This window comes from Pseudopodoces humilis, chromosome 1 (assembly GCF_049639895.1).
Source record: "Pseudopodoces humilis isolate 2021_Gansu_Grassland_sample_001 chromosome 1, ASM4963989v1, whole genome shotgun sequence".
NCBI classification, from domain to species: domain Eukaryota; kingdom Metazoa; phylum Chordata; class Aves; order Passeriformes; family Paridae; genus Pseudopodoces; species Pseudopodoces humilis.
The window spans coordinates 131,611,031-131,630,319 of record NC_142200.1 but is presented as its reverse complement, the minus strand read 5'-3'; the positions used below and the strand labels follow the sequence as shown (position 1 = coordinate 131,630,319).

General features: G+C 37.3%; 1 protein-coding gene across 1 annotated transcript in view; it reads left to right on the top strand.

Annotated features, from left to right (window-relative positions):
• Positions 1-19,289, top strand: part of RSU1 (Ras suppressor protein 1) — a 99,949-nt gene that overhangs the window by 11,792 nt on the left and 68,868 nt on the right. The window contains exons 4-7 of the mRNA XM_005518768.3: positions 8,233-8,353; positions 11,771-11,889; positions 13,358-13,440; positions 13,712-13,826. Coding sequence (XP_005518825.1) covers positions 8,233-8,353; positions 11,771-11,889; positions 13,358-13,440; positions 13,712-13,826 — 438 coding nt within the window. The remainder of the gene's footprint in view (positions 1-8,232; positions 8,354-11,770; positions 11,890-13,357; positions 13,441-13,711; positions 13,827-19,289) is intronic.

Genomic DNA, 19,289 nt, shown 5'->3' with positions numbered 1-19,289 from the left:
TTCTTGTATTCTCCTCTACTATGCTTCTGCCTCTGCTTCCTTCTGGTAAGTCATTCCATGCTGTTGTCCTGATGTTATATACCCCAAAATGGGGCAGGTAGTGTCTGCGAGGTGAGACTAGGGCCACGACCAAAGCATGGGACTTGTGCCTGACAATGTCTATCATCTATGTGTGGGAGAGATGCTTTAAGCTAACTGTAAACCTCTAATGTCTTTGGTAAGTTTTGATTTGGTTTTACTTCCTATTTCTGATGCAGGGATCTCTAATGGGAAATATCTTTATGAATGCAGTACACAGGAGGATGTGAAAAGCAGAAAGAGGAAGATCCCTATACATATGAGTTATTAAATTTGTGACATTCTACTCAAATGTTTAGATTAAATACCTCGTTAGTTTTTTCTTTTCTTCCTGAAAAAAGCCCCAAACGTTTGTTCTGAGAAAATACAGATGATAGAGTATTTTGATTTTAAATATATATAATATCAACCTTGCTTCTGAGAAGCTTTGCGGGAATGAACAGAATAATGTGTGAAAGAGTTTTGTGCTGTAATGGTATAAGGATACGTGCACAAAGTACCCAATTTATGCATAAATTGTCAAAGTTTGTGCTGTATGGCACCAAAGTCAGTTTTGCACCATAAGTAAAGCAACCGTACTAAACAACGCTAGACACAAATCACTTGTCTTGAACATAATTCTTCAGAAAGTTATATTCTTCTCTTATTAAAAGACACCTGCAAACATATTAACTCCTTTTTTTAAGTCTCAGTGTTTTCTGACATGTTAATACAAATCTCTTGTGTCTTCACTTATTTCCCAGTGGTTTAAAATATCTCTATTTTTTTCCTGGAAGTGATGCCTTGAGAAGGCTGACCTAGAAGAGAGGCTAGGAAGAGATAAAGAATAGAGTAAGTATTCTTTAAAAGTCCTTAAAGGGTACACCTTGGGTAGTACAAGAGCCTGGCCAGGGCTACACCCAAGATGAACTCAGATTGGTCACAAAATGGACGACTGGTCACAAGATCTCACACTTTTATAAGTTTTGGTCCATTTGCATATTGGAGTTAATTGTCCAATTATAGCTTTAGGTTATGAAGTCACATCCTCCTTGCTTTCTCTCTTCAATTCACTGTTGTTTATCCTTTTTGGGCCTGGAGCTTGTAACAGCTGTCCTTGATCTCAAGCTGGAAAAGGATTTTTTTGTCTACCTACCCTACTACTACCTACCTACCTACTAACATTTAATATGAAGCTCAGAGTTACACACTAAAGCAGCACAGAATCTGAAAATATGAAAGCTAAAACTTAAGGTATAGAAGTCCCATATAAATTATCATTCTGTGTTTATATACAGATTGTAATGGAAACTTACTGTAAATCCTCTTGCCATGTACAGACTATTTTGTGATTGGCATTTTCAAAGGAAGTGAACATTACAAAAGTGAGCTCACCTCACTAGACATTAATTTTGTATTACTGAATTTACTGTCTAACAAGCCAAGTAGAAATTTTTGGCTTCTGATATGGAAGGACTGAAACAAAAAGGTAGATTTGGTGCAGATCGAGGGGAAACTGAATTTAGTTTTGTGTACTTGTTTTTGTACTCTATTTTCTATGTATTCTTTTGTTCTTTGAGTAGTCAGGTGTGTTGAAGTGGATAACGACAGCATTTCCCTTCAGACCGCTCACCATCTGGCCTTTTAACTTTTTCCATTCACATCCTATGGCATAACCTTTGGGGTGAAATAATTCCCTGATCTTGATGTGATGATGGGCAATGTGGTAACTGGTTGCTCATATTGAAGTAGTATCTCCCATAGCTGGAAATGAAGTGTACAGTCAGTTGAAGCCTGGGAGAAGCTAATGTAGGGGCACAGGGAGGATTCTGTACCAAACTTAAGGAGGTGGCTTTAAGTACTGGGTATGGGAACCCCAAACTAGGAGGGAGCTTAATTCATTCCCAGTTCTGAGAACTGGAACAAGAAACACACATGCTGACTCTACTTTTGAGCAGTGAGCTTTTTTTACTGCAGCCTCTTCTGTGAATGTGTTTAGAGGACAGGCTGGTGTCCCCACTCAGCAGTGTCAGCACAGCAGTCTGCAATGCTGCATAGGGGAAAGACTCAGTTAATCCAAGTTTCAGTGAGATATAGTCCTATGTGCATTTCTAAAAACATTTCAGTGATGTAAAAAATTTAAATAAATCCAAATACTGGCTATTAAGACAAACTGAAATCATGAAAAATTTTTTAGACACACTTAAAGCAGGATTTTGTAAATAAGCACTGCTAGGCACGCAGGTATCTACACAGGACGCTTCTGAATAAGAGGCAATAGTGATCTTCACCTTTGAGGGTAATGTATAGTAATTGTTCAAGGCTTGGTATGCAGGACATCTTTGGTTAGTCCCTTTTGTAAACTGCAGAAAACATGTTAAATAGACTGAAGTGAAGAGAAAGGTGAACTTACTGAACGAACTTCAGACAGGTTGATTTATCTAAAGCCAGCAACTGTGCAGTAGTGTGAAAATATGAAAAGATCATGCTTAAACAGCTCAAACACTTGAAAGAGACTCACTGGAATTTAGTGATACTGTTTGCATTTGGTGGAAGCTTAATATTAAATCTTGACACTATCAACTGAAGTTATTTTGTCCTGCAGAAATTATGTTTCTTAACCATCTGCTGTTGAAGTATCAACACACAGATAATCTGACCAGTAATAAGGGCATGAAGCCTGTGCTCTTCAGCTTTTTGTATGGTGTACCTCAAGGTTTTTTTTTCCCCTGACTTAAATATAAGACAGCAACTGTCTTGGCTGAACTGTGCACTTCTCACAAAGCAGTAACTGAAGATGAAGATGCTGTGGTTGACTACAATAGTTCAAAAAGCTTGGCTAATACTTTGTTCTCTTCAAAAATACTTGCAAAAATGAAGGGTGTGTTTATATCCACATTTTTATAGATATCCTTATTTACACCATTCCTTAATGCTGTTAAAAATGCTAAAAAGCATCTGATTTTTGTGAGCTACTTTGGTCTTTGCAGTTAGGTGAGATATTTTCAACATAGTAATCCCTTCCTAACCTCAGCCCCTGGCTTCTAGTATTTATCTCCAAACTCTGACATCTTAAGCTGTTTTCTCAGAGAACAGATTTGTCCTTTCTCTTCACTAGATGTCACTTGATTCCCAGTGTCTTCTCACTGCTCTTCTCCTTAGACTCTGGCTTCTAAATGAAAGCTGTTTATTGACAAATTGCTTTGTTAGCACAGTAGCACATCAGTGAGCTATAGTATAATTTAAACATGTTCATAAGAACAGTTTCATATCTGAGGTAGATAATTAAAATAAAAAAAAATCCTGCTGGTTTCTGGAAAGCACTGAAGAGAGACAAGTTTGTTTGTAATGATTTCAGTGTGAGGAAGAATAATATCCATCTTTGGAAGAGTGAAGGGAGGGCAAAAGGGGAAACTGGAACTACACAGTGTGTAAATTAAGTACTGTATGCTTCAGTTGGGATCAGGATTCTCTCCAGTTAGCTGCCAAGTATGATATCAGCATGCCTATGAATATTTAAAATGAAAACTGTTGTGTTCTCCCTCTGCTAATTCCTCTTTCATTTTGGTGAAGCTGATTGCTTCTCTTTCTGTACAACAGAGCCCTTGTCAAATTAATCTAAACATGACTCTAGCTCTATGAGTGCAGTTATATTGGATGCACAGAATGCATTATATATTTAGTATTCTAAATTTTTCCTCCCCCATGAAATGTGAGTAACATTTCATGTCTTTATGACCTTTACACTAAGGGATCCTTACTCATGAAAGCTTCCTGTTGATGCTAACTGGATTAGCAAGTCTGCAGAACTGGCTTTATTATATTCTATAGCCCGCAGGTTTTACTTTAGTCTTAAAAAGTAGGTTCTTGCTCTTGATCCCAAGAAATCTGTACCTGGGATCCACAATAGACTAATTGGACTCTGGAAGGTATGTATTGAGTTCTCTTTACTCTGTATGACTCTTGACCAGCTTTCCAGTGGAACAGTTTAATGAGAAATTGGCATAGCCATATAAATCTCTTTTCTGTCAGGTACTGCTATTTTAATAGCTCTTTTGGATAAATATTCCCTTAGAACCTGTAAAGGTTTGGAGTACTACTGAACATCATGTTCCTAGGTACTGCAGAATTATTTCTTTAAGTAAAGAAACATTCTGAAAAAAAAACAGGGATTCTGCAGCTATTCAAAGTTTCTAAGGATGTGATTGCAAAAGGAATTAATCTCACTTTAAAAAAAAAATAAAATTCTTGTTTCTCTTGATGTCTGATTCAGAAAACATTGACTTCAGTTGGAGGTTTTCTGTAGCCTTTGGGTCGTATTTGTTGAGGAGATCACAAGCCTATTCATGCACAATTTTATGCATGATCAGGTATTACAGATAGCATTTTCCAAGCAGCAGTGGGACAGTGTTTATTTTGAATATTCACTGTTAAGGTTTAAATTAACTGAAATGTTTAATGCAGTTTACATACTATATGGTCATCTCTTGGAAACTTACATTTTTGCTAAATTATTTCACTTGTTCAGTTGGGTAGTTTATTGACCCTTTTAGTTTTTTCATCAGACATTCCTTATCTAAAAGGTTTTTTATTTTAGTTTCAAACTGTAAAGGAAATTTTGATACAGATCTTTTTTACCAAGAGTGTCTTCAGAAATGTTTAATTTAATGTCTTTACTAAACAAACAAAAAAAAGCAGACTAGATTTCATCTTTCAGATGCAAACACCTGAGTTTGTTTACTTTTGAAATTTTGAGGATTGCTGTTGTTTCCCAGGGCTTCACAGATGTTTAAGAGAAATAATCTTGGTGACTATTTTCAGTAATAATGACTTTCTGAAGCCTGTGCGTTTTCAGCTGTGTAAAAGGCCCTGGCACTACAGGAGGAATTGTATTGAGATCTGTCTGAATGGCGAAAGAACCATGGTGTGGAGCTAGAGGGAAAGTAATGTACTTTGTTTTGTTCTTTTCCATTTCCTATGTTCTTCGTCCTTTGTCAGAGGTTGGGTATGGAAAAGGAGTTGGATTTCCATGTCAGTTCCAGGTAGTGGTCTGAGAACCTCTTGACCTCCTGCTTTATGGAAAAGGTTTACATCTGAGATGTGATTCCAAGCTGCTGTCACTGATCTGGATGTTTTTAGTGTGTTGCTCTGCAGGCAGAGTAACTCTGCTGGGTGAAGGGTCATCCTAACCCAGTGCCTGCTCTCCAACTGAGGGCAACATCAGACCTCTACTGGTGCTGGCTTCTGGTTCTCAGTGCTGAAAGAGAGGTAAGTCCCAGATCCAGGATCCTCTAGGTGTGGAGTTACATAGGCATTGAATAGTAGCATTTAATACTTCTTATATGTATTTTGGAAATAATTTTGTTAACTTTCAAACGGCTGCTGGTTGTATAGGAATAAAATGTAATAGCTTGTAATACTTGTTAATGTAATAACTTGTCTCAAGGATGAGAACTTGATATTTTAGCGCCTAAGAATTGCCACTAACTTCAGGGCAAAAAGAGTATAAATGCTTTGAAGTATAACAGGTTGCCAATCCTTATTTCAGAAACATTAACGAAGTCCTCTTACTCCTTGTGGGCAGCCTATAGACCCTGTCTTTTACTGTCAACCAACCTTTGAAATCAAGAAGTCTACAGCTGTCATAGTGAATCACTGTATGCAGTTTCCAGTATTGAACAAGAGGAAGCTGTTCCTGGTCTTGTGAAGTGAAACTTAATATGAATGGGGCTTCATGATGTGACTGAAGCTTCACAGGAGAACGCAAAGGCACTGGGCTGCCAAATTGTACTCGCGTTGGCTGAGGGGGAGTTGTTAATGACACTGGGCAGCAGATGGTCTTAGAGGAGCTGTTAAGACACTGCGGATTGTACTGTAAATACGTGGGTGAATAGAACCAGGATGCTGACAGTTCACTCTCACAGCTCATCATGAGAAGGAGACTCGAGTGGAATTCAGTGTTGCCAGAACATGAATGTCTTGGGATTTGGCAGTCTGCTATATATCTGGGAAGAGTTTTGCAACATAGCAGTGGGATGGTAGTCAGGTTGTGTAAAGTCTGAAACAGAGAGCATTATATGCCTAGTTAGCCTTGCTTGACCACTGATCTTTAGACCTGAAGCTACTATCCTGTGCAGTTTAGCTACAAGATCAGTACAGGAGTTAAACTCAGTCTTCTGATTTTCATTGAATACAAGAGAGCATTCATTTATATTACAAATTAATCTGAATTGTTGAACCAGAAAATAAACTGTTACAGGAAAAAGTCCTCTCTTCCCTACCACAAGCATGGTGTTGACCTACTCTTCTGTTTTTCCTTCTCACAAAATACCTCCAGGCATTCCATTCAAACCAAAAAGTACTGTTGTGGATTGGGGCTTTTCATTTTGATTTAACAGGGTAAGAAACAAAAGTGTTTCATTTAAATCCTTTGCTAAATACTTAGCCTTTTTCTCATCTCAGCCTGCTTACCAATGCACCCTTTAGTGTATCTTGAAGAAAATAATGATATAAAGTATCCTAAGTGTCAGTCACAACATGAAATACAGTATGTGGGGATCAAACATATCAGGAGACAGTGATATATCTGTATTGGTCTTTCTATTGTTAGAGCTTTGACTAAACTAAAACCTCTATTTTCTAGTACTTCAGATTCCTAGTCTTCATAAATGCAGTTTCTGAGAAGATCAGAAACATGGTTTGCCTGTCCGTTGCATCTCATCAAAGTCAAATTATGAAGTCTAATTTCTGAAAGGAAAATATTTTATTACTGGTAATTACTTTTCTGGTGAAATATTGAAGCTGGAAACAGCTGAATGATGTCAATTAAAATCCTCAGTTAACTACTGTTAGGGAATAATTTAAAACAACAGCAGTAGCGAAATACCCTTTAGTTTGTGAACGCAGATAATTCTTGCTATTTTTGAATGACAGATAAGTATAGACCCATTGGAAAATACCTCTAAGGGAGGTCTTTTAAATGTTCAGATTTGCCTTAATGACTTTGTATAAAAGTCTGCTAAAAACCTCCTGCAATGAATATGGCCCTCAACAGTAATATTTATGTAGTGTAATTAGAGTCTTTGTTAGGGATCCCATTATTGTTCACAGTGTAATTAGACTTAAAATCTAGTAAATGTGACATACGGCAATGTTCTGCTTTGTAAACATTATTGACTCCATTTTAAGTCCAAGATTGCCTCATACCAACAAATAAAAAAAAATCATGGCCTCATAAAACCTTCTAATTATTTAGATGAGCACTCTGTGGGTTCCTGATGCAAAGTTGAGATTGAACCAAGGTGAATATTGAGCCCAGGTGCAAGCTTCAGTGCAGGTGACTTGCCAACCTCCTTTACACCTCAGCTGGCTGCTTAAATCTCACTAAGTTTAAGGGAGGAAGAGATGCAAATCTGAATAGTTTTTTAACCTCATTAGCACAGTCATTCGTATTGTGTTTCTGCCTTATAGTTCATGTTTCTGGATAATAACAACCCACTATTGATCTGCTGGTCATCCACTGTAGCCATGCATGTGTATTGATCAGTTACTTTATCACTCATGGGAGGTAACTGAAAATGGGCTTGGCTAAACAGTTCTTCTAGGACTGAATTTAATTTCTGTCTAAATTTTGTTGTATCTTAAATGACCAAGAAATTGGATACTAAATTGTTTAAGCAGCAAGCAGAATGGCCCATTGCTAAAAATGAGGGATTATTTTATGTTTGTTGTTAAAGACCTTTAGTAGAACTGCTGTCTTGGTGTGTCATTACTTGTATCATTAATGTTTTTTCCACTCAAATAATGACATGATACAAGTCCCTCAGGCTCTGCACTTTTGTGACCTGTGTGTGCTACATGAATTGAGAGGACAGCCTGCTTCTCTTAGTTTGTAAGAGCACCTTTCCTTGTCTCTCTCTCTCTGCAGTGATCTTTGTTAGTCAAAATACCTTGCAGTTCTGGTAGTAATTTTTGAAGAGTATAAAATGAGTACTCTCAAAAATGAGAACAGTTAGAAGGTTTTTGGATGTAAATTTTGCTTTTAATGGAATAATGACATGTTTTCTATGCTGCAGCTACTGTACAAACAGTGCAAACACCAGGTGCTCGTAAAGCATCCATAGTCTGGGAAGCTTGCTCTAATTGCAGTATCTCACTGTGAAAACTTTCCCACAGCTGTGCCAGCAAACATCGCAGACCTGAGAAACATAGAAGTGCTCAACTTTTTCAACAACCAGATTGAGGAGCTGCCTACGCAGATCAGCAGCCTTCAGAAGCTCAAACACCTGAACCTTGGGTGCGTATCTTAACGCAAAACTATGCTGTAATAGAGGTATTACCAAATGTTATCACAGCTGAACCTGTAATTTCTTATTTTTTGATATTAAAGTTTCTTATTGAAAGTGGTTTTGGGGATAACGTGGGAATTACAGCTTCAACACGTTCAGTTAATCTCCTGGATAAACAGAAGCTTAAATGATCAAGCACTTACTCTGGTATAACGATAACCATGTAAGGAGAGCAGCAACCCATACTCATTGAATATTGTAGTCAAACTGAACAATTACTGACTTACTTCCCTAGCAACTGCTTCTTAATTCTGTGGTTACTGCATGAGAATCAAACTCTGTTTCCTGTTCTGATTTGAAAAAAACTTTAATTCCAGATTTTCAAATCTGGGTTTATAGACACTTCAGTTTATATTAAACCTGTGAAAGAAGCAGCATGTATTAGATGCGATGTGCATTTAGTTCAAAGAGCTAGTATTGACTGAATTTGTGCCAGGGGTGTTTCTGTTAAGTGTTCAGATGCTATATTCCAGTAGAGTTGGTGATACTTTATAATAACTACAGTTGCAGAGGGCTTTCTTGAATTATTAAGAAAACAAATGTGAGGCATAAGACCTTCTTAAAATTAAATGGGCATATTAAAGTGTAACTATTTCAGAAAACGCTGGTAGGTGTAAGCTTTAGCATTATAGGCTTCTCATAGAAAGAATGTTTGTATTTTAGAAATTCCAACTTCTGAACACCTTAAACTGAGCGTTTTTTCTCTTCAAAATACCAAATTATTTTGGCTAGGCTCAGTGCATTCTGCTTTAGATACTTTTGTAAAATGCTGATAGTTGAATTGTGCCTTGAACTGTTGGAATGCCAATAAACGTTTTAATGATGATCTGTCTTCCCTAGTCTTTTTGTTGGTCACAGTAGATCTCTAGCTTTCCTTAATATCTGCTTCAACCTCTGAATCGCTTTTCAGAGCAAATATTAATCAGGATTCTTTGTATTTCGTGGATTAGAGCCATATTTTTGGTATGGCATATAGAGGTATTGCAGTATATGAAGGAAGAAGTTGGGCACCTCCCATGGATTAAAGCAGTGACCATTGTTAATATAGTTCAAATACTAGTCTGCATTAATGAAAAAAATGCCATGCATAAGACCACTTAGTGTTTGGAACAACTGACATTTAAGTCTGGAACCACATTTGCCACCTTCATGTATCATGTGGCTTAAATCTTAGAGATTAAATGTGCTTCCTTCTTAATCCTCTCCTTACATATGGTCTTCTAGGCACAGGATTTACCACCCAGTTTAAAGTTTTAGCTTTGCAAAATGGGTTCTGCTTTGGACACCCTTGGAGAGTCAGTGATGAAGAAACTTTTTTACTCTAGTAGTTTTTTCAGGAGACAACCCAGAAACCCTCTTGTCATCTGCAGTGCATGTGTTAGAGGGCTTCAGAAGAGCCCCCTAGGGGAGAGAGGAACCTTAAATAAGAGCAGAGATTATTTTTGGGAGGGTTTTTGGAATGGAAGGGTCAAGTGGTGTGGAAAGAGAGAAGATGTACTGCTGCACAGAAAGCTTAAAATGTAACGTTTGGAAGGTAGGTGAGGCACCAGCTTAGTGTTTGAACTTCTGCAGGGATGAATAGTGCTGGGCAGCAACTTTGAGCTAGTTCTCTGTCCCTGCCAAAGAATATATACCATTCTGCTTCTTGTCAGTGGGGAGAACATTCTTTCCCTCCCTCTTCCTTGCTTGCAAAAGGGAAGGCCGTTAGGGCAACTTGGTAAAAAAACCCTTTTCAGTAGAGGAAAATCAGCTGCTTTCTTTAGTCCTGTTTTGTGTAAAGAGCAGCTTTTAAAACAGTGGCAATTCTGCAGTAGCAATGGTAGAGAATGCCTTTCTGTGTTTCAGTTGCTAATACTACAGCAACAATGTGAGTTGTATGCCTATGATGGGACTTCTTACTGGGAATGAGGAGGAAGAAAGATTTTGTCTAGATTTAGCTACAGAGAGCTGATCTCTACAGGTTCTTGTTTTGTTGAGGCTGGCTTATGCAAAAGGGGTAAGGAAAGGTGAGGTTATTTTCTGAGTTTGTGAAAGCAATAGCATATGTGCTTCTTCTGTCTTTGCTCATGAAGTTATATGGTCTTTCATATTTTTGGTTGCACAACTTCGTCAGTACTTTGACTAGGGGTTTTATAGTTTTACATGTCAGATATTCACACTTTCACCTAACATCTCCTCTTCAATTGTGACTTTTGTTTATCACTTTTGCATCAAAAGAGAATCAAATTCAGAGTATGTTTAGAGAAAACATCTCAAAGTTTATGTTTGTTTCCAGTCTTCACATAAGAATAAAATCCTGTTACTGACAGTAGCTACCTGTACAGGCTTTCTGAAGATACCTCTCTTCTCTGTTCTGCTTTTAAACCTGGGTGACAGCTGAAGCAAGACCCATACACACCAGGTATATGTTTACTGTACATGCAATAGGGACAGTAAGAATGAGAAGCTGGTAGGTAGTTTTTTTCTGTTCATGAGATAAACAGCCATATATGAGAAGTTCATGCACAAACAGTAAGGTTCTGTGAAGGCATCTCCAGCTGTGTGCCTGCCTTCATTGTTGCAGCAGCTCTAGTGATTATCTGGATCACCCTGTTCAAGCTCTTTGAAGTCAGAGAAGGGTTACCATTTTGTCTAGTTTGTCTGCTTCAGGTTATCAGAGAAATCTCTTCCTTCTGTTACATGACCTCGTGCTGTTCAGGTTGCCAGTGGGAACTGCTGTCCTGAACCCTCTTAACACTGGCTGATAGAAGTATATTTAGATTAAGTCTCATCAGTCACAGACTGACATTTTATTTACTTCATGCTCCATGTGCATCAATAGTTCTGTAGTGACACAGATTTGCTGTTCTTAAGAAGAGGTTTGAGCAGCAGTTATCAATGAACATAAATACTGTGCACTTCCCCTTTGTATTTGGTATCATGGTGAAGAACTACATGGCAGAATGAGAAATGGTCAACATGATGTGCAAAAGGGTAATTTGTGGTTTAGCTAGAATTCATCTACCAAGAACCAGCTTTCTCCATGGAATGCTGTCAAAGCTGAGCATGGCACCGTGACACCTCTCCCTTGTGCTTTATGTTTTGGGTGTGGCTGCTGATTGACATGACAGACAGAATCCCTTCAGAGTGCATAAGTTTTGAGTGTATTTATGGGAATGAGAGGTTATAAAATGGTCTGCATTACAAAAGACTTGCTCAGTATCTTGGACCATCAAACCCTTATCAAAACAAGAGGAAATCTTGGCATAGATTACATTTTTTAAGGAAGAAAAGGAGAAAACCAAACAAAATCTTTGTGACCTGTATTATTCCTGTTAGGTGAAGTGAATACTGATGTCATATTCCTTTTCTCTTTTCACATACAGGATGAACAGGTTAAACACCTTGCCAAGAGGATTTGGCTCTTTACCAGCGCTAGAAGTTCTTGACTTGACTTACAACAACTTAAATGAAAATTCCCTACCAGGAAACTTCTTCTATCTGAGTAAGAAACTTTTCTAAAAACTCTACAAATCTTCAAGATGTGGTGCTTTGCTCTCTGCAGTTGAAATTTATTTGATGTAGACCAAAATACAACAGATTTTTTCCCAATATTTATGTTTTTCTTTTAATATATCTTAAATATTTCTACATAGCACAACAATATTTATCACTGATATACTGTCATCTGACACCTTTGGACACGAGAAGACTTGCTTAGTAATGGTATATTAGTTTTCTTCTGAGTAATACTTCCTTGGGTCTCATACTCAGTTAAAAAGTCATGGAGGGTTGCAAGCCTCGGGGAAAGTAAACCATTTTGCAACAAAACTGTTGTGTGTTGAGTCTGAAAACAAATGTATTCTTGATGGTTCATTACTAAAATAGTTTTAACAGCATGTGGGTGTTGAGGTGTCCAGTGCATTAAAACATATGCTGAGGTTACAAAGCTTGGCAGAGGAATGGTAGAGCTAAGCTGACCTTTGTGTATGTTAAAAATATATATCCAGAGAGTTGACAGAAAGGTATTGTAATGCATATGTGCAAAAGGGCTGCATTATGGTTGCCTAAGCAACTTGAATTCTGGCACTTTCTGGATTTCAGTGATTCTGCTTTTCTGTGTACTATGCTGAAGTGTCTTCAGGATCAGTGCATTCAGCATCAAAGTGACAGGTGAGGGGAGAGGAGTGCTGCTCTCTGGGGGATGTTGTGATTGTAACCTGTAACAGAGAAATCTTTAAGTCAGCATTATTAAAAATGGTCACATTTATTGAAATGAGGAGAGAACTACGTAAGACAAATAGGATCTCCTCTGGCGGGAAGGAGGGGTTTTGCTGATCTGACCATCTTCTCTCCTGCTGCACCTGACAGCTCTTTGTGAATCTCCATTTTAATTCCTTTTTCCAGCTGTCATGTATGCTTGTTCAATAATAGCAAGCTGCATAGTTGTGCTGGGTCATCTTTTTTTGATGAATTTCATTGAGACTTCACGTGGAAATTACAAATTATTCCATTTGAGTCTTCTGTATTTCATTTCAGGTATCTTTCCTGGTGTGGTTTCTGTAGAGCTTAACATAGTTGTATATTTGTCAAAAAAACTCAGAAATTTTTTAATGTTTGTTTAAGATGCAAATTGATGTAATAAATAAGAATCAGGGGTAATAAAGAGTAATGACTGTATTCTCATATCTGAGCATTCAGGCTATTTGCCAGAATCTGCCAGAGTCTGCTGTTGCAGAAATTGTTAATTGTGCTAGTCCTTTAGAATATAGATGTTTTCCTGAACTCACCAACAATATAATAAGCCAGTAAATCTAAGTTTGACCTGCTTGTTATTATTGTGAGCCCTGGGTATGTCAAAGGCTTTTCACCAAGTCAGGGTCATTAATCAAACCTGACTCCTTTTTATTGATTAGACCTCAAATGGTTGGGTTATATGCCACCCTGTTTATATATTGCTGTTTAATTTGCAGCCACCCTTCGTGCACTCTATCTAAGTGACAACGATTTTGAAATCCTGCCGCCAGATATTGGGAAGCTCACAAAGTTGCAGATAGTAAGTAATTTATCTAAATTCTTGGAAAATCAATTCACTTTTGCAACACTTGTAGGAATAGAATCCAGTCAATTTGAGGAGTGGTAGGGTAGGTTTGCAGGAATAGACCACTACACCTGGAGCTGTTTCTTGTTTATCAGAAGACACTTGTAAATAAATTGGAAGAATTGAGCATTCAGGAGAAAGCTGGGGGCAGCAGGAGTAGAGTTCTCTTTTGGGCTGCTTTATGGTAACTGAAAATCATTCTGACTGAATTTATATTTGCTCTTAGCTGAGTCTTAGAGACAATGACCTGATATCACTGCCTAAAGAAATTGGTGAACTCACCCAGCTTAAGGAACTGCATATCCAAGGAAATCGTCTTACTGTGCTGCCCCCAGAACTGGGTAAGATTATGGATGATCATTTATTTATTTGACTAATAGTGATGATGATGAACTGTATTTCCTCTGAAATTGTTATGCTTTAGTCATCATATATGTTAATATTTACTTTCCCCTGAGAAAAATTCACTTTTTTCACTTTTCCTGGATATGCAGGAGGAGCCAGAAGATGACATGTTTTGTTTTAGTATTTTATTACGTTTCATTTTTCTTGTGTATTAGTACTCTTGATTGCCAATTCTTATACAGCACCTTACTTTATATAAAATATCATAAATACTGGGTCAGCAAACCCATTCTTTTCTCCCACTGGGTTTTGAGAACACCATTTATTATGTTATATATTAAGCAAAAATGACAATAGCATTAGTGACTTCTTAGTGACTGTGCCTGTACAAAGTGGAAGTTTGATCAACTAGAGTGAGATATAGCTAAATGAGAGGATTTTTTTTGTTTTTCAATTTGATATAGCCTATCTTCCTTAGGGAGCTGACAGCTCTTTAACTTAAAGCAACGGAGCTGGTTGATGTCATTTGAATTTGTGATATTGTACATTTGAGTATAATTGAAGGTGGCTTCTTTCAACCTATGAGGTAAGAGATCTTCTTTGAAACTTTAGTATTGATTTTGCTGAATTTGTATTGCAGTACTCCATTTTATGTGAGGGGCATGGTTCCTGTTTGCCCCAAGCCAGAAATTGGTTTCTGATCTTAAAATTTTAAAAATATTTTCATTGGGAATAATGTAGTTGTGTCAATTACCTGGTTTTGAAACACCTGTTACGCAGGGTCTATTCCTTGTTATTACTGTGGACTGTTACTAGGGGAAGCTTCTCTGTTTCTGCTGGTACCTTTCACATAATAGTTCCCAAAACTCAGAAGGATAGGGAGAGAAGTTAGCATGATAAAGTAAAATTACTTGTATTCATACAAACTTGATTGGACCCATTGATCCCATATACTTTAATGTGACAGTCTGCAATGAATGCTTTTTGTTTTATAGAGCGACGTGCTTTTCTTCTGTGAATTGGGGAAGGTACTTGTTTAGACTCTTATTTGTTTGCCCACTGTGGGGTTTTTTGACTTTTCCCCACACACTAGTGGATGAAAGTTGCTCACATTTCTTCAGTTTCAGATGTTTATGTCTTGACTAAGGTATACTTTCTTTAGGTTTTGGTCAAAGTTATATTAATTTATCAATTCTCTTAACAGCAACAACATGTAGTGTCTGTAAATGTACTTTTCTGTAGCTTCCTAAATTACAGCTTTCAGGATTTTTTTCAGAAAGTGGAAGATGAATGGTACACTAAGTCTAACCATCTTCTTTGGCTAATTAAATACTCTAAACAGGTTGCAGCCTTACAAACATAGCAACAAATCCTCATTAAATGGTTTACTATCAAAATCCATCCCAAATGGAAATGTTTGAAACAAAATTCTCAGTATTTATTTTATATTGACCTGCAAAATTCAGGATGGCCAAGAGAAATTTTTTCCTCTAGGCATTTCTTTGCATTTTAGAACAATATCACAATCTGGTGAAAAAAGGACTTGTAATTTTGCCCTAGTTGATAAAGGTGAGGTTAACTGACACAGCTGTGTCCTTGTTACCTCTGTTCTTTATTACTCAAAAGGTATTTCATAAATTCTGCTTTTCTTTTCATGTATTAATTGATCAATGTTTCATTTTACAGTCTTACTCAAGATCTTCCTTTGTAATTAGTTGCCATAATTTCTGTTGTGATCTGTGCCATGGATAGGGCTAGAACCATCTCAGATTTTGAAAATAGATTTTGGCATGTATTTCTAAAGAACATTACACTGAAGTCTAGATTTGTAATTTGTGCAATTTGCAGGCATTTTTACTGTGAAAAATTATTTTCTGCTTATTTATTAAACATATAGGCACACATGTAGGGAATGGAACACCTGACTGGGGTTTGGACAGCCTGTTTGAGATCAGGGAACAGGCCATAGGCAAGGGTGAATCTCTGCAGCCCTGTTTAACCTTCTCTAAACCAGGGCAGTTTAGAGAAGCACCCCTTTGCAGACTTCAAAGTCTGCCAGTGAAAGGTGGCATGAGAGGGTTACACCCTACTGCATGGAGTGCTAATGCCATAGTCATCATCTGAGGGAGAATGGACTTCGTCTGCTGTCCGAGTTCTCCCTCCTAAATTTTTAAAATTGAATTATAATGTACTCAACTATCCAAATACTTTCTGGTGTGTGTGTCAGATAAATAGCTTTTCAGTGAGCTGGTCCTATTTGCATTAATTGGAGCTGCTGCTGTTCCATCAAAAGTAAACAATCTTTTCTCTCTCATTATCACTTCCATAATTAAAGGTGCTGAAGGCTTTTGACTGGCTTAGTTCAGGCTCTGGTGGACAGCAGTGAGTCACTGGATGTTCATTTACCACAGAGATGGGCACAATTGAATGATGAGAAGGATGTATGTGTTACATTAAACTGTTTTTTAAAGGTAATGTAAATAAGTGCAGAAGAAGGAATGAAGAATAGGGTATGAAAAAGGCCACAGACAGGCCTCAGGGTTACAACTTTGGAGCGGAGATACCAATAAATAACCCCCTACAGTCAGCCTGTAATGTCACCCGATGTGATTGAGCGTGGCACTAGTACAGGGCTGGGAGAGATTGCTCTTATCCTCTGTTGTATTTAGCAGAGAATACCTACTGCTAATTTAAGAAAAATATTCTTGCCCAGGAGAAAATGAGAGGACTGAAAGAGTGCACTTGTCCCTGGGTGAGGTGCTTTTCTGTAAATACAGTACATGTGAGTGATGAACACAGGAAATGGCCAGGAGTAGGCGGGTGGAATTTGCAGCTTGTTTTTATCATTTGTCTCTCAAAACCCCATTCATGAGAAATGGTGGTGGGCAATCATATATAAACTTTAAAGAGGCACTGGCATTTTTTTCCCTAGCATTTAAAAGGTTATGTGCTGCATTGCGAGACAAATAAATCATGATTCACTGCAACAACAGAGTTGCAGTCAGTTATATAAATTGCCAAGGAGGCACTAAATCTGTCGCTTCATGTGTTCTGACCATTTAACAATGAGAACAGTTTGGAAAGAAAGTATACTAGAAACAAGAACCATATAAAATGGTAGATGCAGTTAGTCAGATGGTGTAAAAAGTTCGTTGTTTGTTCATCTGGGTGGACTTGTACGTGCCACATAAAAGATTTTCTCAGGAGAATCAGGAGTATAAGAATAGTATGTGGTGCAGAGTACCCACAAAGGTGTAGCTAAATAACCACCCAGAGAATCTAAGCAGCTTATCTGTGTGTTTGCAGTTTTATTGTGAAAACAAATGACATGATTTTGAAAGTCCATATTCTAACATTGCTTGTGTGCACTACCTGCTGCAAGCACATGTATGCACATATGTAGTGTGGTCATGTTTGTGCATATGGAAGAAGAGTGATTTCTAAGAATGCATTCCCAATTACCATCCTCCTTTTTCAAAATTGAATTTGGCATCAATGGCTTATAAGTTGCTGTTCAATACTGTTCTACTTTTTCAAATAATTTCCTGAAATAAAGAGAGACACTATCAAAATTATTAAGTTAGTCCGTACTGGAAAAGTGGAAAATTCAAGTCTTGTAAAAAAAAAATAAAAAATCTTGATGGGCTAAGTACCCATGGTCATTTTTAAGGAGCATGAAACATTTTGTAAATTTAATTTGTATCTCAGAATAACCAAGTAGTTCTTTCATAATTTCTTAGTTTTGAACAGCTGAATTACCTTCTGTGGATAAAGGATTTGCTTTAAATGCGAAGTTCAAGAATTGTTCCAAAAGCCTCAATATTTCCATCATAGGAAGACCTTTTAAAATTGAAGCTTTTGAAATGACTCTAGAATTAGTGAATTAATATTATATTACTCAAAGTAGTAGCTGCAGTTGTTTGTTCAAGTAAATATTAATCGAAATAGCCGTTTACTCAGGTAATTATAACAGGCATGTGCAAACATAAGAATCACTTACTTTACAAAAGATATTTCTTTTCCAAATGTTGGAAACTTTCTACTAGTTGACAAAGTTGATGTAAATGCCAAACTTTTTTTTTTTAGTATAAACTGTTACTGCACCCTGCCTGTGTCACAACACAGCACTGCTGACACCTGCAGGACAGGTTATTCATTGGTGCTTGTTGGAAGCCTGAACACTGGGTCTCCTTGGTCAACAGTTCTGAGCACTGGAACAACTAATTGATACCTTACAATTTCAAAAAAAGACATTGGAACTAAGGTAAAGGCAGATAAACAAAATAACTTGTTTTCTGGGACTGCTGATGTAGCAGTTATCAGTCCAAAAACAATAAAAAACATGCATGTAACAATATAGGTTATGGAGAGATTATTTCTATAGAAAAGTCTCTCTGAAAATCTTTGCGTGTTCTAATTATGTTTCTTATTTAAGGTTTAAGTTAAAAAAAGTAAAAAAAAAAAAAAAGCCAAAACCACTACACCCTAGACCTCACAACTTGTTATATAGTTAGAAACCAGGCTGAATGCAAAGTACTTGATGGACACTGCTGTAATTCATGCCAAACTTTCAAGATTCAGATATGATCTTGCATTAGTTTTTAAAATACTGAAGTTTTACAGTCACTTTTCAGATGACTACAGTGTGTGTGTGGGTTCTCCTCATGTTGACTGTACTCTGATTATAAGTACCATCAACATAATAATGATGTTTCTGTCAGATACTTCATCTGTTGTGTCAGAGCTGTAGTAGGTAAGAGTACTGTAATTAGAGCCAATCTGAGCAAATGTTACATTTGTTGATATATTTGGTTCCTTTTATGCATTTCCCAGTACTTAAGAGGTTTCGCTCTTCTGAGTACTTGGCAACCTGTGTTTGAATGGAAGTTTCAAAGGTGCAGGGCAAAAGCAGTATAGTGAGTCTTTTTTGAAGTAATTTTTTAAAATTAACTAGATTTTGGACTGATAAGGGCCCCTTCAAAGAGAGAATGCTCTGTTGAATTCCCATGTAATTGAGAATCTCAGGGGAGTTTCTGGTGCTGGAAAAAATCTGCAGTATATTTCAAAATAAATTGGAATACTGATCCTCTAAGCCTGTAATACTTCCTGTGCCATTAAAGTGTCTTTGATGTTAAACTACTTTGACATCACGTTAATTTCCTTTGTTCCAAGCCCCATCTGCTGCGTAGTGTGTTTCTTGGATTTCTTCACTGGGAACACTTAGCGGTGACTGTTGGTCTGCCCCTTGGGATCCCAGTCAGCACTGGACATTTGTTACACAGAGAAGTGAAGAAATGGTATTATCAGCACAACATGTCACCTTTCAAAGAAAGAAATCAGTGAAACTTAGCAGTACTTGTAGGTCTTCTAGTAAATGGTCTTGCTCTTCCATGAGGAATGCAGAAGAAATTAATTTAATCAGGGTGTAAGTAATAAATAAATTTTAGAATATATTTTTA